A 20,958-nucleotide genomic window follows, 5' to 3' on the forward strand; every position below is an offset into this window, starting at 1 on the left:
TCAAATAGTACCCAGCTACAGCCCCACAGACAACTGTGAATGACAGTAAGAAGGCAAATTGAATTACAGCTTAATTTATTCCATTTTGTTGAAAGTAGTAGTGGTTTTATTGTTGGAACCTTAATCTTGAACATTTCAGACACTCACCAAAGTCCTTATTGTGGCCAGCTTTGCCCATTGGCTTCAGCTGACAGCACCAAGGAAAAGCAATTTCAAGGTTAACTGTCTTGAAGGAACCCTGTCGGCTTGTCTTTTTGCTTCGCTGTATCTGGACTTCTTCGTTAGCTAGCTCTGCAGCCACGCCCACCCCTCCCTGCACAGGAAACAGCGCCATACCCAGAAACATCCGCACCATCTCTCACGATCCACAGTTGGTCTGAAGGCCTGGGAAATGTGATGGTGCGGGCGGATGACAGGGCGTGTTGTGCACTCTGGAAGGACTGTCGGAGCTTGTTGGTCCATGCGATTGGCTCTGAGGACTGATGTTCGGCAGTGGTGGTATCAAGTGGGGAGAGCTAAGAGGAGCACCTTGGGAAGACAGAGGAGCACAAAGGATGCGCTAATTCAGAAAGAATGCATAAAGACAGAGTTTTCCAGTGCATAACAGATATGCCTTACCATGGTTATTTTATATTTTCAAGGTAAAAATCTTGCATAGCCTAGTATGCCTTTAATGTCTAAAATCAAATAGGACTTTAGATTGTTTCTTATCAAAACAATCTATTGCTTTGAATACTATTACTTTTTCTGTTTAAAAAACTAATCCATAATCTTTGTTATGTCCACTAATTAACAATTAAAGTTATTTGAAAAAGGTATTTCAATAAGCATCCTACCATACGTATAGCTTAGGTCCTATAGCTGGGACCTAGTCATAGTGATTTTGACAGGCCCTATCCAAAATGTCTTTTTTCATGGATGGTTTGCTGAAGAATGGAGAACTTGTGATTCCTTTCTGTGTATTTTGAAATAAGTTCAAATTGGGAAATGGTTATAATACAGCAAACGCTTGATAATCGGTAGCTATCACATTGTTTGACATGTTCCACAACGTTTGCTTGTCTAGGCTACCTCCTGGGTCTTCGGACACGCACGCTTTCTTATAGCCTACAGCATATCCGCTGGATGGCACTATAACATAGAAACAGCCAAGCAATAGTGATATTTCAATATCCATATGTCTGTGGTTCGGTAATTCCATGGAGTAAATTGAGTTGTTATCATGAAGATAGCGTTTTTGGAGTTATTTATTAATATTGGACAGACCGACACTCTCTCGACGATAAATGCAATAAAAATAACAAACTGTGATGATGTCGCCAGTATGTAAAAAGCAACTGGACGAGCAATTAATAGAATGCATCCACAGTGCATAACCTCACATTGCTGTTTTTCACCTATAGTGCGGGGATTACTTAATTATTTATTTGTTTATTTATGTATTTATAGTGACAGATAATAATTTAACTGATCTTTATAAAGTAGACTATTCTAACATTCTTATTTTAAGTAACTTCCTTCGTTATAGGCTATACTTCCCCATCCTAACTTCGACGTATATACTATATAAACTTTCAAACTTCTGTGATTTTTTCCCCCTCCGCATCAGTGTTATAGGCTTTTTATGCCATTGAAATTCTTTATTGTGTCTACGCCATTCAAGGCTGGACCACACGGGACTTGATTCTGGCCATTGAGTTTTCTGGAATGCTATTTGATGTATTGCCGCTGTCAACACTGTAGCTGGCAAACATATGACAGGCGGTGAGAGCGAGCCACAGCCGCACAGTCCATAATGGAACGCACAGGGGATGACAGGAACACGATCGGAGGGCAACGAAAACACCACGGACCCCAACATGTCGGATGACAGGAACGTGCTGTTGTTTATTCTGGTGGAGCCCAGGATGAGGAGCGAGGAGGAGAGGTTTAGAACTTTTCAAGACTGGCCTAGCGATGCACCGGTGACCGCTGTCGACTTAGCCAAAGCTGGGTTTTACTTCCTTGGACCAGGGGATAAGGTGAAATGTTTCTGTTGTGGTGGAATATTGAGATTCTGGGTCCATGGCGACAGCCCGTTGGGGGAGCACGAAAGACACTTCCCAACGTGTAGCTTCGTTTTGGGAAGAAACGTTGGAAACATTCAACGGCTTCCTGCGCCTGGATCCCCAGATGCCGTTGATGGGCAACTCTTGAGTCAGCTTCAGAGGATGACAGTGGATGACCAGGTGGTCGTTGGACAGGCGGTATATCCGGAGATGGAAGCTGAGGAGTCACGATTGACCACATTTCACAACTGGCCGACCGGTGCCTTAGTCCAGCCAGAGGTTCTGGCAAGCGCAGGCTTCTTCTACACTGGTACGCACACCCTTCTGTGTAAAGCATTAGACTATTATCAGATGGCAACTAAAATATAATACTGTTTAATATCAATAAAATCCATCTGTCACTTAGTGCAGTTCACAATCTCGCAAGAATTAGAACCTGATGTTTGTGTTGGTTGTAGTTGTGCTCTACGGAAGTTGTTAACATTTATGGTAATTGTTGAAAATGTAATATAATTCCACAAAATTAATTACAGCACCATGTTAAAAAAGACAGCAATGGTATATTCAATAGTGAATGCTAATAGCCCCATGTCTTTGTGCCAATTCCCTTTACAATAGAGCTGCAGAGTCATGGAATTATGGGTAGAAAACACCGGAGAGAACTAGGACTGCTACTATTGTTGCTTTTTATCTTTTGAGATAGAATCACAATGTGAAAGCTTCACGGAGCCCTGTAGGCTAATTTTGAGATGGATATTTATGTAAAAAATACTATGCCTAATTTGTATGATTGGCTATTGTGGCTCACTCATTGTTCTAGATGAGTCTCATTGAACTCAAAATTGCAGTTTGGTAGGTATGGCACTGACTCATTAGATGTACCACAAGTAACATGATTATATATATATATATATATATATATATATATATATATTATATATATACTGTAAGTGGTATATGTACGTGTGTGTCTCTGTGTGAAGAAATGTGAGTGTGCACAAGTGCTGATGGGTAATTCCTGCTGGTTTCCTTCTAAGGCCATGGTGACAATGTCAAATGCTTCTACTGTGATGGAGGCCTGAGGAACTGGGAGCCAGGGGATGATCCATGGCAGGAACATGCCAAATGGTTTCCACGGTAACAAGCCAAATATAATGCAGATAGCACAAGATTTACAAGAAATGAATTAGAGAACACTTTGGATGCCCTTTGAAAGTCAAGCATTAATATTATCTCAAATGTTCTGTCTTGTCTCTCAAAAAGAAAAGACCTAGTAAGACTCAGAACACAACAACAACTACAACAAAAATCTACTCCTGATAGGTCCCTATTTGTTAAAGTGCAAATGAGGCATTTAATGTGACAAATGGGGTGAAGTGATTTTAATAGAAGTAATACTTAGAAACTGATACAAATTGTACTGACTTGCATGCTATATACAGTACTTCTTCCTGTGCGCCATTTATGTGCATAATAATTTTTTTGGCCTGTTTTAATTGGATCACCGTGGTCTGAAAGAAAAATCAATTGTAAAGTAAAAGTCAGGCCAGGATTCCCTCTGCCATCCACTGTTCTTATTCTCTTTCCAAAGCATTCAAAGGTGAGAGGCCTTTGAGATGAGCACTCCCATTATTTTTCTCATAGATGTGAGTTTTTGCTTCAAACAAGAGGACAGCAATATGTCAGCAGCATCCAAGAGTCCTATTTCAATATTGGTGAAACCAGGGTAAGTGAAATGGCATTCAGCAGCAACATAGATCGTATGCATATGAAAATTTCCTAATACTTCAAAAATCATTGTTTTTCCTTCTCCAGGGTAGTGGACAGAGTGCTTTGGCCAGAGATATCAGCTCAGGACATGGTGAGTCCAGTAAAGAATCCATTCGTGGTCTTGTGAAAGGAAATATAAAGTTGGGTATGTTCTGTAGCAAAGAACTGAGGATTCAATCTCAGTGTATTAAATCTGTCTGTGGAATTAATGTGTGTCTATTGCATAAATACAGAATTTAAAAAAGGTATCTTCAGGACAAGCTCAGAAACAGGCACATAATGAAGTCATGACTCGAAATCATACCTTTCATCAATGAGATCTTAATTCAGATGAGACTGAAAATAGATTCCCCTTTCTCCCACAATGAATGCCTTGGAGCACAAATGATAATGTATGCTTTGCTCTCCAGGCTGTGCTTCTTTAGCATTCTTTTACTTTAGATAGTTTTAAACCAGGATCAGCTTCAAAAATGTAATAAATATGAATTTTCTGCTAAAGGTAGCAAGTACGCCCTTAGCTGCAGACAGTGGGGGACATATTAAGAAAAGTCTCATGAATGCACAGCGGGAAGCAGAAAAAAGCACAACACAGTGTTTTATATATATATAAAAGATGTCTCAAGAAATCTCGGACTTCCTGAGTATGTATTGTGGAGAACAACTCTATTTTGATCTCCATTTTAATTAGTGTAAGTGCTACATGTTTGTTGCTTGGTGTGCTGACCCTCAGGGGCTCCTCCCTCCAGCACCATTTTGGCTTCATTTGTCAAACTTCCTAAAACAGGCATTGATTACTATCTGAGCCCACACTCTGGTTTTCTCTGTGAATCTGGCAGGAAACAAAATGTCACTTCTCCCTATTCAAACAATCCCACATAGCCCCCAAAGAGAAAACCTCTATATTAACTTACTGTAAGAAAGAAACATGTGTTCAGTGTAAAATGTTACACACACTCAGTCTTTTTCAGACATGGATTTCTCCAGTCCAAGGTGTTAATTTGTACAGCTCTACATTTGTATTTGCACCGTTTTCATTCATGGAAAAAGGCCATATTTATCAAAGAAGTAAACTGAACATGTATCAAAAAGTATTAACAGATCTAACGTCCAAACAGTATCTTTGATGGATTAAAAAAAATATTGCTGTGCACATAAACTACTCATAAAGCTATTTCAGTTGTTGAAGGTAATTCAAAGGATTGCATTTTCTGGCAAACATTTATCTGTGGTGTGAATTTTGACATTATTCATTTAAAAAAAAGACCTGTTTATTTGAACCTTTCTAAATTGACATTATCATTGGGAGCCATTCCATCTTAACGCCTCCCCAGCACATTGCTGCGTGGGACAGTGTACATTTGGACCAGCAGTACCCACGCATTCTACCTTCTCTTCCCCCACAGACCTGGGCCGGGGCCAGGGCTCCTCATCTGCTCTGTTGTCCCCTGTTGTCCAGACGGTGCTGCAGATGGGCTTTGATGCTGGATTGGTGGAGAGTTTAGTGCAGACCAAATACCTGCTCACTGGCAGCCATTACACGTCTGTGTCCGACCTGGTGGCTGACGTGCTGCAGGCTGAGGAGGAGGACAGGCAGGGGTCAGAGCAGACCAGAGGTACAGTAGTGTCCCATGCAGCAGTGTGCTGCAGCAAACCAGGGCTGGAAGTGCTAGCTTCCCCCTCATGAAAACAATTTCACATGCAAATATTTACGTTCACATGTGAAAAGAAAATTGAACTGGACATCTTCACATGTGATTGGCTTTTTTCACGTGAATGAAAATTTAAACGTATGCGTAATGCGTAAAACGAAACGTGTGACTTTTGTGTTTGCTTTTCTTGCTCTCACCATATTAGCAGGGGTATTTTTAGACTTCACGTGTGCTTTTCACATGTTGGGTGTTCACATGTGGTCTTTGGATGCAAGTGGTTTTTGTACACTGGGCCTTCCCTGTGGTGTCTTTTTTTGTGACCTGACACCACTCTCATTCCCCTTCATGAACATATTACATAGATAATGAGGTACAATGAATCTTTTGGTTCAAAAATAATTTATCCTTCATCACTATGTAACATTTTCTATAACTCATACCTGCTCTCAGTTAAGTCCCAAACCGTTTGCTATCTCTTTTCCTCATTCATATGATGTCATTGTTTGTGGTCATTCCCCAGAGCCTGTAGAGAGGCTGGGCACAAGTGCAGGAGTGGAGGGGACACACCCTCATGTTAAAGAGAAAGGTGAGTTCAGGCTTCCTCAATCTATATACATACCTCTACATCCTACAAAGAAATGGGTTATTTTCACAGAAGAGCCTTTTTAGTTTTTCTCAGTGCACTGGGCTGTAATGGGACATGATATGGAGTGCTGTCCCCTGCCCTATCACGTCATGAACTCTCTCTGTGTAGTTTCAGTAGTTACAGCCTGTCCATGGCATTTCCTGAGGTATAATACAAGAGAATACATTTCTCAGAGTTCACTGAAAATATTTTCTGTCTGCTTTTGGGGAGAGTTACTTGCAGTAATGGATGGGAGACCTGTCGAAAGTGAATCAGTGCTTATGTATCCAGCCAATGCATAGCATCCTCACAACATTTTCTGAACATATTACCAATATGATCACACTGATTGCATAAACATTGTAAGAATGCGGTGTAGTAGGTGAGCTGTGCGTTCAGCATGTGTCAATAGGCTTAAAGTTTCAGCCCTGCGTGGATGAAACAACATGCACCACTCATTCTCTCGGGAGATGATGTCATCACTATCCCCCTGCCATGTTTCTTTGGCTCTGTTAGAGCATAACCATAGTTTAAAATGTATGTAATCAAAAGTAGTATTTTTAATAGTTATACAAAAAAGAACCAAAGAAAACAAGTGATGATATTTAACGTATTCTATTCATTTGAGAAAGCAACAACATCCTGATACTGTCTGCTACAGGAGGACTTGGTATTGATCTTTTGGAGATCATGTTACAAACACCAGTAACATGGTAATACACATTAGCATCAGTAGTGTGACTTGTGAATATCTATTACAGACAGTCACTTTGTGCCCAATGTCCAGCTCTTGTGAAATCAGATATTATGTGAAAAGGAAATGTGATTTTTATCATGCTTACAAATTAGGAAAAAATGAGAATACAAATAAATTGCACAGGACCTTTATATTTTGTGTTATTATGTGCGGTCTCTCTCTTGCTGTCCATGTGTATGCATGTGTGTGTGTGAATGTCCATGCGTGTGCCTGCATGTGCATGTGTGTACGTGTGTGTGCGTGTGTGCACATGTGTATGCGTGCATGTGAGCGTGTGTGTGTGAGAGAGTAGTGGGGGACCTGAGTCCAGAGGAACAGCTGAGGCAGCTGCAGGAGGAGCGCACCTGTAAGGTCTGCATGGACAAGCTGGTGTCCATCGTGTTCATCCCCTGCGGTCACCTGGTGGTCTGCACCGACTGCGCAGCCAGCCTGCGTCACTGCCCCATCTGCCGTGCTGTCATCCGCGGGAGCGTCCGAGCCTTCATGTCTTAAGATCCGCACAGTACCCACGGTATGAGTTCCCCCTACTTTTCCTAATGGAGTTCATTTTACTCCATTAATGGAGTATACATTTATATTTATACCCATAGTCGTACTGCAGAAATATATACAAATAAGTGATCCCTGTTTCAGTAAACGTCTAATTGACATTAACAGAAAATATATTAAAAATTACGCTCATTTTATATTTATATTTTTGATTCTCCTCTTATATCACTGACCAACAACCATATGCTAGCTCCAATATCCAAGAGCTTTCTGTATGATTTAATAAATAAAATATTCAAATTGCACTTTGCACACTGATGAAAGGCTTTTTTTTCCCTTCCGCAGTTACAGAATTACCACACCATGCCATGCTAGATGATTCCCACTGAAGAAGAAAAAAATGCCCAACTGAAAAAAAATATTCCCCCAGTGTGGTGAGGAAATAGTGAGAATGTTCTGCGTGTGCTGGGATGGTCAGACCCTGTGTGGGCTGTTGTGCTGAGCTAAGACAAAGAAGCAGAGTTTTACTGTGGGCTATGAGTACGGACAGGAATGTACAGACTTTCTGTTGTGGATTTTTCCTTCAAAATAAAATGGAAACAATTCTGCTATAAATTATGATTCATGTAAATATAATGACCAATTCAAAATATATCACTATTTTTTTTTTGCTGAAATACAGACTGTATTTATATACTGTTTTTTTCTAAAATAAAAATGTACTGACAACCATTTAGGACATTTTCACATGCTGATGGTATTTTACATGTTACTACAAAACAACAGTTATACTGTTCTTTTTGCAAACCAGACGAAAGATGTAAAAGCGTTTTAGAATTCTGTTCAAAATGCAAAAATAGGGCTATATTCTGGCATGATATGCTTTACCAAGAAAAATATATGAATAAACAGGATTGGTTAATTAAAAGTACACAATTTATTAACAAACTTCTATTTACACTTTTTGAGTACAAACCACAGACGTTAACAGGATCACATAATTAAGAGATGGATGACTTGTATGTAACAGTGGCAACATGTTATGGAATACAAAAAGCATTGAGACAATAAATCATCTAATGAACATGATACATCAGGCAAGACAATCATACCATTAAAAAATGATACAGCAGACTCTATTCACTGTGATGTAAAGCAATGACAGTTTGGTTTGTTCACTGTGTGACCACTGAAAAACAACATCCTACACACTAGCTCATACAAGTGCGTCAAAAGAAAATCTTGCCAGGATACTCAGTTTTTGTTAGCCCTCATAAGTTCTATTCACAAGCTGTTATGTACATTACTTAATCAATGATGTCTGCCTGCGAGCAGAACAGAGGGCCTTGAACATTATCTCATCAGCTAACCAAGACGTAAACTGCCAGGGCAATCTGATAGCCTTATGCTTCACCTGATTCTCAGCATGCAATCATGCTTAAATGAACCGATAACTTTGATATAATTTAATTAAAAATTTAACGAATACAAGATCACTTACCTTGTGACAAATGTTTTCAACATTTTTTTCCTCAAATTTATCAAATCATATACATCTCTTCTTAAGTGTTGATTAAGAATGAAAAATGAATTTAAGACTGGAATAACACAAATTTGAAAGTTGAAATATATACTTTCTGCATGGGGTAGTGATGATTTATTTTACATCAATAACAAGCTGTGATGAAATGCAAATACATTAACTTCAGATGAAAGCACATGCAGAACAACTAGTTCAAGAGAATGTGTAGAGCAAGAGAAAACACTGGCACCAGTGGTCCCTGTATCCGTTCTTTTAGCACACAGTTTTAGTTTTCTGTTTTTTTAACATTTACATTTCAACTACGTATCTTGTCGAATGTCAAAACAGACAACTGCAATGCTTACATTTAGCTAGGAATGACTTTAGTTGCCAGACAATTAATACACACATTCAACACGAGGGGGCAGTATAGAATCATGACAATAATGAAGCCATGGGAACAGATTGAGGGATCACCTCCTCATTATATCACCATCAAGATGACCCATGATGAGGACGGGTTAGTCAGTTATTCTGACCTCTGATCAGCTCTGTGCACACTGGTAATACAGCATAGTTAATTTAAACAGAAAGTGAAGAACTGCTGCTTGCATTTTTCTTTGAACGCGCTACCAACATTATAGATAGTCTTCAACTAGCTGGCCTCCAGTTATTATATATACGGTAACACAAAAACAGACTTGACCTCAGTTAATCATGGGTTGCTCCCTGCATGATTTTTTTTTTTGTGATCCATGTACATTCTCCTATTCTCTCTTACCCACTATAAAAAAACAGTTATACAGTCACAGTTCGGTACAGTTGCAACCATGCGGTGGGTGGGTGACCTGAGTATTAGTGCTAATACTGCACTGGGCTGTAAATGAACAATGTTATCCAACACCCTCTGTAAATATTTATGACTTACTTAACCACAATAACCCCCCATCCCCCCCTCCCCCCTCGCCCTTCTGGCACATTCAAACAGATACAGTAAAGAGCTGCTGGAGATTGAGGCAGCTTTTATTGGCCCACTATATCAATACCTCCTCCCCATGCATCATCCCGAGCTGCGTCTCCTATTTTACCCATGGGGAATGGGTGTATGAAGATAATGGGTATTCCTTAATTCCACTCCCAGCAGCTCCAAAGCACCCACTTTATTAAAACACTGTCAAAATATAGCTTAAGACTTTTTACAAATTGAAGAGGTTTTTCTTTTAACAAAAAAGGTCCCTACTGTATATTTAAGTCAAAACATAAATGTTGACATGTTTTTTTTCTTCTTTAGTTCTTGATTCATGTGCCATTTACATCAACATTTCATGTTGTTTTTTTTAACCCAACGGAAAGCATTTTGTTTTTTATTTAATTGTTCCTTGGGGTTTCACAGCTTTGTTTTCAAATGCATGTTCATTTCCTTCCTCTTTCTGCAAGGCCAGTGTATCCATAGGTCCTGGGCCTTATTCAAACAGCACAGTATAACTCAATCAATAGCTATTTAAAAAAACAATAACAAAAGACTAATAAAAATGAGGCTAGGAACTCTGTGAACTTCTCAGCTGGGCTAGTGTGCACTTCTGTAGTTCTGACAAATACAGACAACAATGACAGAGACAACAATGAGAAAACAGTGCCACAGGCACTGAATTCTTATTGACTGCTCCCATTTGTTATACACCTAATATTTCAGTTAAAACTGTGCATCCAAATAGCTCTGAAGTTTCACTGTAAATTTCCCCACTCCAGAACTAAACCATTTTCCCCAGAGAATTGGACACAACTTGGAAGTGTTGTATTTTTGAAGCAGTGTACTGACAACACTGAAAATGACTGAAAAGAAATGTGAAGCAGAGGAATGCTTTTGCATTGTCCTATGGACTTCCGCATCAACGTTGAGTTACGCAGCCTCTCTCTTCTCTTCCAGTTCTCCATGTCAGACCTTCCTCTCGATCTTCAGAAATGACCTTTGCATACCCTAAAGCTCTATTTACGTAGACCTGAAATATGCAAGAAAAAAACTCAGCAAGGGCAAAAAATACCTGCTGACACACACAAAGCTCATGTATGCATGTGCATGCTCACACATGCGTGTGCACACAGTCCTATAAAAACCCATGAAACATTCATTCCTGAGCCGTTGCCTTTGATTGAATAAAATTCACCCCATCTCTCTCACTATCCTGACAAAAAACTTTAACCAAGTCTTGTCTGAAAAACAGATGATTAAACTGTCAGGAAAAACATTCTTCAAGGCAAGTATATTCCCCTCAATTCACAAAAATAAATTAAGTGCTATTGCTCAGCACATTTAAAATTTCCAACATAATATATTGCTTTTTCCAAATGTTAAGCATATACTCAAAGAAAGCGTGACTGTGATTCATGTTCTTACACCTAAAAATCATGGCATGTCCCTCAGGCCTCCAGATATTTCCATTTAAAGAGGTAGCTCTATAAATATTGCAGAAAATATGAAGTGAAATATGACATAAACAACTAAATGGAATAAATGGGGAGAGGAGAAACCTCTCCTGGCCAAATAGACATATTGGTAGCTCTTTAGACTTAAGTTAGAGTGCATACACTCCAGGCTGTTCATAATGCCTCCAAATGCTTCATAGCACCTGCCATACAAATACAAATGTCTTCTGGGATGGGTCATGTGTGATTCACTTTTTATGCAGTAAAAGGGCAACAGAATATTAACGTATGGAAAAGGTGCTTGTTAAAAAATTATCTTGAAATCTCATAAACATACAATTGTGTCCTGGGTTTTCTTATTGGATTTGATTAAATCTGCAAGCAAAGGCTTCACTTGGATTTCAAAGAGCCCTTTGTGATGCAAACACGTGAAATACCACAGGGCATTTCCCCTTCTGAGAGCCCTGCTTGCTCAAAGTGATTTGATTCATGTAAGATGCTGCATATTCTCTTGTAAGTGCAACACTTTATGTGGTTTATCCCAAAGGTGTTGAAAATAGTAAGCAGCCGCAATCTCGTGATCCTTGTGTGTGGAGTGCATAGCATTTTCTTTCCATGTTTAAACACAAAATTCCAAAAAAGAGAGAAAACCCAAGCTTCTGAGTAGGTAGTTGTCCTCAACCGCCTATTTAACATACAGCTTCACTGTCTCAAACACTCGTCCTTGACCTGAAAACAGTGATAACACATACAAGCAGTCTACACTTCCATCATTACTCTTCTGTACAGACTCATTCGAAGAACGCAACAGTGAGAAAGTAATTAAGATCTTATTATAGTTACTGGAATGTGAAAAAACTATGGTACAACTTAAATAATATCCAAAACAAAAAGGCACCATTCAATACAATGAGCAAGAGTCAGAATACAAAATATATATACATTACACCTGCATGCCCACATCAGCCACAAGAAGAAAAGATTTAAAATATTTTTTAAAAACAATTCAACAATGGCAGTATTTTAGTACTGTACTAAACATCAAACAATTTCCAATTTGCAGTTTACAACATCATTTTGTAGATGATTTTAGCCTTTGGCTTGCAAAAATGTATTTAAAATGGTAAGTAAATATAAGAGTGAGAGGCAAAGCTACAATCATATCAGTGCCTCAAGAAACCCCTCAGCAATTAGTGAAAAACCAATAGAACGCGCGCACACACACACACATTTTTATGTGGGTGGAGGAAAGACTGCAGCAGTCTGAGTAAGAGATATACTTATCATATCATATACTTACAGGTACATGGGCTTTAAGAGGAGGTGAGATGGTTTCTCATTGACATGGTAGAGGGGGAATGGATCAAATCCACCAATAAAATCAACTGAAAACCAAAAAAAAAAAGGATCAAATGAAATCTAAAACTAAATCATAACATGATAAAATAAATATACCAACAAAAAAAAACAAACCACTAAATAGGCACCAACAGGATAACAGACAGCAAATATGGAAGAAGAAAAATGAAAGTGATGTGGGTTGTCTTTACGAAGGGAGCAGTTGTTGAGCATATGTGATGCAGAGAACCCCATGTCCCTGCTGCAGACTAATAATCAGCTACCCTAACAGGGGGTGACACTTCCAGCAGGCTGCAGTGATTTCTTTTTTTTTTTTTTTTTTGGGGGGCGTATAATTGTATAATTCCTCATTTCCCCTGCACTGGTAAAGCAGCCACTCAAATACAAAGAGCAACACAATCAAGTAATTTGGAAGAACCTGTTTTTTTTTATGAATCCTGTCACCCACGAAGAAAGAACAAAGACCAATATTTTTCTGTATCAGGGATTTTCTCATCATGGCCTTCCAGTTTAATCTTCCCCAGATATAGCACGTGCCAAATAAAATGCATAAAGATTACAATCATGGACACTGCTTTCAAATGATCCACCCTAATGGAGACTCTTGAAGAGGAGATATTCTTGGGTCAAAGGATGAAAGGTTATGTATCACAATGTGAGAAGTGAGTAATTACAGTCAAATGGAAATCAAATGGTCTCCATTCTGTTCTGATCCACCTTGCATCAACCCAGCAGCCAGAAATGATATTGGGCTTAATCCAGGGGCCTGAATGCCAAGAAGCACCATAGATTTCAGCTACTATGAAAACCTGCAAATTCAGCTGTCCTTTGGGACACACCCTTGTTTTGATACGTGTCAGATCAGACAGTATGAGACAAAGAAAGACAGAGAAATGCAGACAGAGCGAGAGACTTGCCTGAATGAATAATAATAATAATAATAATAACAATAATAATAATAACAATAATAATAATAATAATAATAATAATAATAATATGTTTTGTTGTATACTCCTGTTTTAGTCTTGTGGCAATTCTAAATTCAATTTCCTGAAGCCTCATTGCAAACAGAATGTTGCCTGAATGCTGGAACGCCATATTCCAATCTGAGTTTAGATGTTAGTGGTTTATGTGTATGTGTGTGTGTGCGCAAACGAGAGTACGTGTGTCAGTGTGTGAGTGCATGTGTGCATTCGTGCAAGTGTGTAAAAGCATCTTCATCTTCAAGTGAGGGTGGTGGAACTGATGGGAGGAATTTATCCCCATCATTCCCCATCACTACACCTGGGGAGTGGATCTTGTATTGATGGATCAACGGATTGCACACGGCTCACAGAGCTGATGGGCCTCCCACAGGAAAGTTCCGTCTCATTAAGGTAAATGGATTTGAAGGCCCCCAGCTGTTGTTACAAACAGCAAAAAGAGAGCTTCAGTCACGGAGAAACTGAAATCTCATTTTTCTTTATGTGTTTGAGTGTGTGTTTGCCCTCTTCGTTAGTTTATTTGTTTACCTTTTGGATAGTGTACCCCTTGTTTCAGCATGCTTACGGTGTGGAATCATTTAATAACACAAACCTACCCCCCGCCCCTCTTCCTTCCCTTTCCTTCACTCTCCTCCTCTCTGTGTCCTTCCCTCACAGTTCCAGTCCTCCTTAGTGTCATGTGATTAGATGAAAGTCTCGGTGGGTCCTATTTGGTTACGATGATAATGTATAAATAATGTGACTCGGCACCAGAAAGCAGCCCCACTCACACTGAGAACACAGCTACATAAACCAAGATTTAAGAGGATTTTTAACCCCTCCCCACCCCCACCCTGGCTGAGTATCTGCACATGGCAGATAACTACACATGGATGGTACTCCAGCTCCAATACTGAGACCCAAATGGATAAGACCCAGACTGTTACTGCATGCCTCAGCTTTGCTCCTTCTTTAAGTGTTCTTCAAAGCACTCTGAGCCACCTCTTTCCCTGCCAGAAGAACATAAGCCTGCTTTCTTTTCCAACAAAACATACTGCAGTCTACTCAAGGGGAATTCAGCCTTGATCAACCCTTCATTTGTTCCAGGTAACCCCCCCCTCCTCCCCTTTCTGCTGCCCAAGTCACATAAACAAATGTGGCAAGGGAATTTGCGGGTGCCATTATGCTTAATGAGGCAGTGAGAATGAGTGGTCAGTCAGAGACCTGAGCCTTATTATCCACAGTTTTCATTAGGAGGAGAGGGAGAGGATGAGAGTAATGCCTTCACGTTCGATACATTAGTGTAGACACTATCCCAACAAAACAGGTATCCAGACTTGCAAGGTTAGATTAGGAATTCAGACTCCAACTTTAACTATTTCATTGTGGAAAATTAAGCTTTTAGGTTTGTCAAGAACCTGATTTCTCAAGTCCCTGAGTTCGAGCAGTATGATTGAGATCTATATGGCTGAACTATAAACTATGATGGAATTGATACATTAGGAGAGATTAAATGTGTAGCAAAAAAAATTTAATAAAATAATTTTAAATTTAATAACAATCCATAAGCCATTGCTCATAGTCTTTTCAAACTACGTTGGAAAACATATTTTCATAAAGTGTGACAGTTACTTAGTTATTGCAGCTGGTACATGGACAGATTGATGCTCATTAAAGGCAATGAAAAAACAAAACAGAAGGAAGAAACAGCAAGGAAAAGTCAATTGTTTCTTGGTGTTTGTACCCCAGCCAGAATGGTTCAGCCCTCCAGAGATTACTTAGAAGTGATTGATTACACAATGGTACAGCCCATGCCAGAGGGGGTTTAAACATTCACAACCACTGAATCCTTGGTATGTGACCTCATGAAAAGAGTGGCAATTCTTCAACAGCCCCATTTCAACTTCTCCTTTCACTTTTCTAGTTTTCAAAGGGATTCAGAAATGCATAAAGTAGGCATTGTTAACCTGACCCAATATCATTACCAGTTTGAAAATATTATGGCAGTTTAACACACACACTGCCAAACTAAACGGGTTTCAATCTGACAAGGATTGCCTGATTATATTACCTCTTTTCACATCAGGAAGATGAGCCCTGATCAGATTTAGAGACCACAGGCAGTTGGTGAATTCCCTTGAGATCAGGGACAGTATCTAAAAATAGCTTGAAATTTATAGTCTCTTAAATATTCAGAAAACTGTAGCCAAGGTAAATGACAAATGAAATGTTAACAAACATGTAAACTGGAAAATTCTAGAAAAAGGTCAAGATTGATTATAATTTGAGGTTCTCCCGTTTTGATCCAGCTTTATTTAGGGACACTCATAATGCACACTACCACCCAAGTATGGTATCACACATTATTCACCTGTACCGTTCACTTAACTCTAATTACTACACCATGATCACTTTTTGCTAAATGGCCTTTTAGGTCCCAGTTTAAATGGGATTACATTTTATTGTGAATTGGTTGACTAAGACAAATGTAAGCAAGAGGAAGCAAAGTGAAAACAGCATCTCCCAAATTAAAGTTTAATTTGTACTAAATAAGCAGCAGAAAGGCATGAGCCTGTTGGGAGGAGCCACAGAGGACTCATTTTACCATGCTACTTAAAATGTCCTCTTTCCCACACTGCTTCTCCCCCAATAGGCCACGCCTGAAGATGACCTCTGACCTTCCAGCAGAAGGTCAGTGTAAGTCTACTGCTGCTCTTTACTAATGTAAGCCAGGTACTTTGCACCAGGATTTCTCCAGTCCAAATCTACAATTTGAAATAAATAAAAAAACACCATTCACCAGCTGAAGAAAATGCTAAGAAATTATTGCTTTTTGCACATTAAAAAATGTAGCTGCAGCTCCAGACATGTAAATGGACAGAAACTGAAAAGTACATTTTCCAAGACACCAGGGGAGGCCTCCAATAGAAAGCTTTCAAATATTGATGCATTTTCACCAGTAATTATTCAGATGGGTGAACTCAGGACTGACACTTGCTCTTTGTGCGAGGGGGGGGGGGGGGAGTCTATTGGGAGCTGAGGCAAAGTAGTCGCACCTTTTGTTCCGATGACCTTAAAAGACACACTGAAATCTGTCATTATGTGACCCACCATTGATACCTACAGTAGGTGCATCTACTACAGCAATCAAACTGCAGATCTAACAAAATAAATGCTAAATTTGCTGTTCTCTGGCTTCCAATTAATATGCGGGTCTTAAGGGAAAGTAAGTAGTGTTGTGGATTTCTAAGGATGTGTTTATGAATAATTCCCTTAGGTGAAATAAAGAAGAAAGAAAAGAAAGGAGGATCAAGAAAAGAATTTGTCAACAAACAGGAAAGTAGGGAGTGACTCAGTTTGCTGGAAGGAGAGACAGGAAAGAGAGAGGTGGTGGGGTGAGGGAGGGAGTCACAGCCTGGGTGGGAAAGAAGAAGGGGGGTAAAGGGTGAGGAATGGGGACATGAGCTATTCAGGTTCCAGGAAGAAACCCCCCCCAGCTGGTGTGGCACTGGGGGAGGGAGTGTGGGTGAGGCTAGTGGAGAAGGAGGAGGAGGAGGAGGAGGGGAGGTCAGCAAGTTGCACAGGGCCTTGTGCTCCCTCACTTTATGGCGCTCATACTCACAGCTGTCTTCCTCCTCTGTGAAGGCACTGACGACATAGCAGGCGTACACGAACCCCAGGAGCTGCAGAGACACAAGACAAATAGTGATACAGAGGCAGAGAGTTTGTAGGCAAAAGAGAAAGCTGGCGGAGTCCATTTTGTGCCGCTCCCTCCATGTGCCCTTCACACCAGACTAAACACAGCGCTGTAGAACAGAAGCCTCCACTGATCAGAACCCACTCTTGACTAATGAGTGGACTGATTGGTCAGTCACCCAGGTTTAAAACATGCTAAATGCAGGAAGATATATTTTTTCCATTAAAAAAAGATTCCTTGGTAATATCTATTTCTCAGCACATACTAACTTCCTTGGTAATCCAAACTAAATATAAAAATATATATAAAATCAAAGTATGAAACAGTTGAGGTCAACTGACGACACATTTCTGTGTCATACCCTGCAGTCAGGCAAATCTTTCACCTGTATATAAAATAATAATGGTTGAGGTAGCAAGCGAAACATACAGTACACATTTCATAATCTGTGGGAGTTCAAGTCCTCATCAAATAGACTAAAGTTAGAACCTAGCTTAGCTTAGTGTCAATGTGTATAATATCACTGCCTATTAAATGACTTTCACCCTCCAGTAAAAAAATAAAATAAAAAATAAAAAACCCAGCCTTTTTCAGCATTGTTGGTACATTACTAAAATCTTTTTCAACAGCGTCAATTACTCTTAACTTTTTACTCTTTTTTTCCCTATAGAGAAGCTTAACTAAAGACGATATCTGTGTTGGCAGCAGTAGCCTACTGGGCTAATTAATCTCCTAATAGAAAATAACACTGTGGACAGCTTCCTGTGCCCAGAAGCACAGAGCCGCAAACCAGTGAACTCCTGAAGGCAGCGCCGATCACTGATCAAAACCTTCTGCTCCTTCTACAGGCATCAGAAACTAGTTTAAAAAAAACATGTTATGATGAAGCCATAAATAAATAAATGCTCATGCAGTTTAGCTGGGTTTTGAATCTCAGCAGATAGCCCAACAGAGGCACAGGGGACTGGGAGGAACAAACTTTGCTCATGGTTTGGGATTAATCACCTGACTGCTCCTGTGTCACGTGTACCTGTGGTCTCACCTCCCATTATTGTTTATTTACATATGCTTTTCTGTCATTTTGACAACTCGTTAAGGTTATTTGAGCAGAGTATATATGTATGAATCATAACCGTTAATTAGGAATCACAGCAAAGTCTTTCCCCAGTGAACATAAAATCAATGGGTCAGTGTCACTTAGCAACATGGTCATGGATGTCACATTTCAAAAAGCAATCCGGGGGTAAAAATGCCACCAATACCCAGAGGTTCACGTACAGAAAGAAGAGCACATTCACATTCCGTTAAGGAAAGGCCAGTCCTAAAAGGCCAGCCATTATAACAGGCACACTGAAAATTAATGAGATTTCATATTCTCTAAAGACTCTTCCACCCACAGTTATGACTCCAGGCTAGGGATCAGGAAGCTCTGCGATGGAGGATTCTGGGAATTTGGGTGAGATATTTCTGCAGCCCATCCCCCCTAATCACCCAAGTCCCTGGGCTGGGACAGTGAATATATAACCATGGTTTCCGATGGGCAGTAAGGACCAGGTAAAGCTGATGCATACTGGGATATGTGCATGCACTAAGTGCAATAGTCATCTTTCTCACCTGCTTGACTTCGCATAATGACTGCCAGGGGAAAGTACACACATTCACAGTGCTGGAGACAACTGCATAGCTTTATTCACCACACAAACACACACTGACATGCCTTCCACCAATTTAATTTCACAGGTACAAAAAGAATGGGGGTACAACCTTTAAAAATGCATGCACACTGTGTTCAGGGCCCATGACGACATAGTATAATTTATGAAACTACACTATCTGAGGGGTTTCCCTCCCTCCTCTCTGGTACTGTCAAAATCTGTTCAGCTGTGTTACCACCTGCACTGTGACTCCATTAACCCTCCATGCTTCTGCACATGGCCCTCTCTGATTGGATGCTGAAAACATGCCTGTTCTATGGATCTAAATCCCCCAATAGTAGCTGCCAAGCTGACTGTTGTGATCCGCCACCACAAGCGCGATGAATGACCCTCACTACCAATTCAAAATAAGAATAACAATAGGAAAAATCACTAGTGATAAACCAGAACGACCCATCTAATCGCCAATTTGAAAATTTCACACACAGGGAAATATATTACCAAGTTCAAATGTTGTGAGGCATCTTCTGGGGAATTAAAGACTTTACCTACCATATAATGTGGCAAGGATGATCTTAAATGTGTAACAGCTAGTGGGGATCCTAATAAACGAAACTAAACTAAACCAAGCTTAAATGGCACACAGTCCTCCCCACATCCCTGCTAAAACAAAATACACCCATGTTTCTGCAACAGTCGTGCAATTCGTTGTCAGGCACATAAACCTAAGTGCATATCAACTCTTTATCTGGAAAATGAGCAATACGTGAACCAATAACAGAATCATTTCACATGAGTATTAGTTGCTTTAAATTAATTTAAAATTCACTAGAATAAAAATCAACATATATCCAATATTTCACATAACTTTATGATTTTTTTGTTTATCATATCGCACACACATACACACATGACCCTAAAAAGTATGGCATACAAATATTTCATTAAGTAGCTATTTACAATACACAGCCAGGGAAATTGAAATAGGAGTCCTCCAGCCATGGGCCCCAAGTGTGAAAGAAAATTCAGTCAATCTAAGACTCCCTGGAAAGGGCAGCAGATAAGGAATTCATTATTTCACTGGTGAGGGAGCCAATCTCCCTAAATGTGGCTGCCTGCAAAATTAGGTAAACACTTCACAGTTTTAGAACACGGCCGACCCTGACAGAAGGGCTGAGATAAACCCCTCGTCCGTCACGCGCCCGAGCCTGTCAGAGTGCCAGAGGAACCAGGGGAGGGAAGACACCACTTCTCTGGCAGGTTAATTACCTGATGCCTACTCCCGCTTCCCTGCAGGGTCTGAAATGAGATCAGCTCTCCGTAATGAATGACAGCGAGTGGGAGAAAGCCCCAGGCTGCGGGCGGCGCATCTGCCTGCCCAGCTCAGCCACTGCGGCGGCGCGCGGCTACGTAAGCCCTGCACTGCTAGCACATCCTCTCGGTACAGGAGCGGAAAACTGTACGGCTGGGGAAGGCCTGGGAAAACAACGGCTTGCGAGCTGCTATAGAGAATACATATGCAATTACCGTAAAATGAATTCTTGAAAAATGCATTAGGTAGGAGTGATATATTAACAGGACTGAACATAAAATATGATGAAAACAAAGAGAAGTTAATACTTTCCATACCAGCTGACAGAATAGTAAAGAACATATTGGGGTCGACTGACCACTCTGTGTGGAGCGAGCAATGAAATTTTCCACTTCTGCCGTTTCCTTTGCCAGGGGCAAATGAACTCTGACATGAAGTGTACAAAGATAAGTACACAGAGTGCGATTCCTTCCTTTGAACTGAGCAGAGCCGTACTGGCCTTCAATCATTTCATTGATCTATATCATAGCAGATTCCGTCCTACATGCAGTGAAGAACCATCCCATTCCAGGGTTTGATGGCAGCCATTGATTTTCTCCCTCTCCCAGCCTCGTTGATCGTCCCCTCTAGCTACCCTGCAGGACACACTGAGTCTGTGCGGGATTATATTTGGGAGCACAGACATAATT

The 20,958-nt window shown here is 40.2% G+C and overlaps 2 protein-coding genes across 8 annotated transcripts in view; one reads left to right on the plus strand and one right to left on the minus strand.

The window, feature by feature from the left end:
- The first annotated feature begins 1,744 nt into the window (after positions 1-1,744).
- birc7 (baculoviral IAP repeat containing 7) lies at positions 1,745-8,070 on the plus strand. Of its 6 annotated transcripts, none has more exons than XM_064298455.1 (8): positions 1,745-2,358; positions 3,086-3,185; positions 3,693-3,774; positions 3,864-3,909; positions 5,222-5,431; positions 5,988-6,053; positions 7,121-7,360; positions 7,684-8,070. In XM_064298455.1, exons 1-7 carry the CDS (start codon positions 1,812-1,814, stop codon positions 7,339-7,341), a joined length of 1,272 nt encoding a protein of 423 aa, XP_064154525.1. In that variant the 5' UTR covers positions 1,745-1,811; the 3' UTR covers positions 7,342-7,360; positions 7,684-8,070. The 6 variants fall into 6 exon arrangements, with proteins under 6 accessions (XP_064154525.1, XP_064154529.1, XP_064154531.1 ...); XM_064298457.1 differs by having other exon boundaries at positions 1,746-2,358; positions 7,142-7,360; XM_064298458.1 differs by having other exon boundaries at positions 1,746-2,358; positions 7,160-7,360.
- Positions 8,071-8,252: 182 nt separating this feature from the next.
- nkain4 (sodium/potassium transporting ATPase interacting 4) overlaps positions 8,253-20,958 on the minus strand; it is a 43,833-nt gene continuing 31,127 nt past the window's right edge. The window contains exons 5-7 of one of the 2 annotated variants that reach the window (XM_064298462.1): positions 17,228-17,288; positions 12,585-12,669; positions 8,253-10,860 (exon numbers count right to left, since the gene is read on the minus strand). In XM_064298462.1, the coding sequence (XP_064154532.1) occupies positions 10,851-10,860; positions 12,585-12,669; positions 17,228-17,288 (156 nt within the window). In that variant the 3' untranslated portion in view covers positions 8,253-10,850. The remainder of the gene's footprint in view (positions 10,861-12,584; positions 12,670-17,227; positions 17,289-20,958) is intronic. The other variant, XM_064298463.1, reaches the window with a different exon arrangement.

The sequence above is a fragment of the Anguilla rostrata genome, chromosome 11 (genome assembly GCF_018555375.3).
Source record: "Anguilla rostrata isolate EN2019 chromosome 11, ASM1855537v3, whole genome shotgun sequence".
In the NCBI taxonomy this organism is placed as follows: Eukaryota; Metazoa; Chordata; class Actinopteri; order Anguilliformes; family Anguillidae; genus Anguilla; species Anguilla rostrata.

Bases quoted from the DNA above. Each gene is read 5' to 3' on its own strand.
- birc7 (XM_064298455.1), top strand. From the start codon at position 1,812: ATGACAGGAACACGATCGGAGGGCAACGAAAACACCACGGACCCCAAC. The intron at 3,186-3,692 runs GTAACAAGCCAA...TTTTTCTCATAG, and splicing joins CATGCCAAATGGTTTCCACG to ATGTGAGTTTTTGCTTCAAA. The intron at 6,054-7,120 runs GTGAGTTCAGGC...CGTGCATGTGAG, and splicing joins CCCTCATGTTAAAGAGAAAG to CGTGTGTGTGTGAGAGAGTA.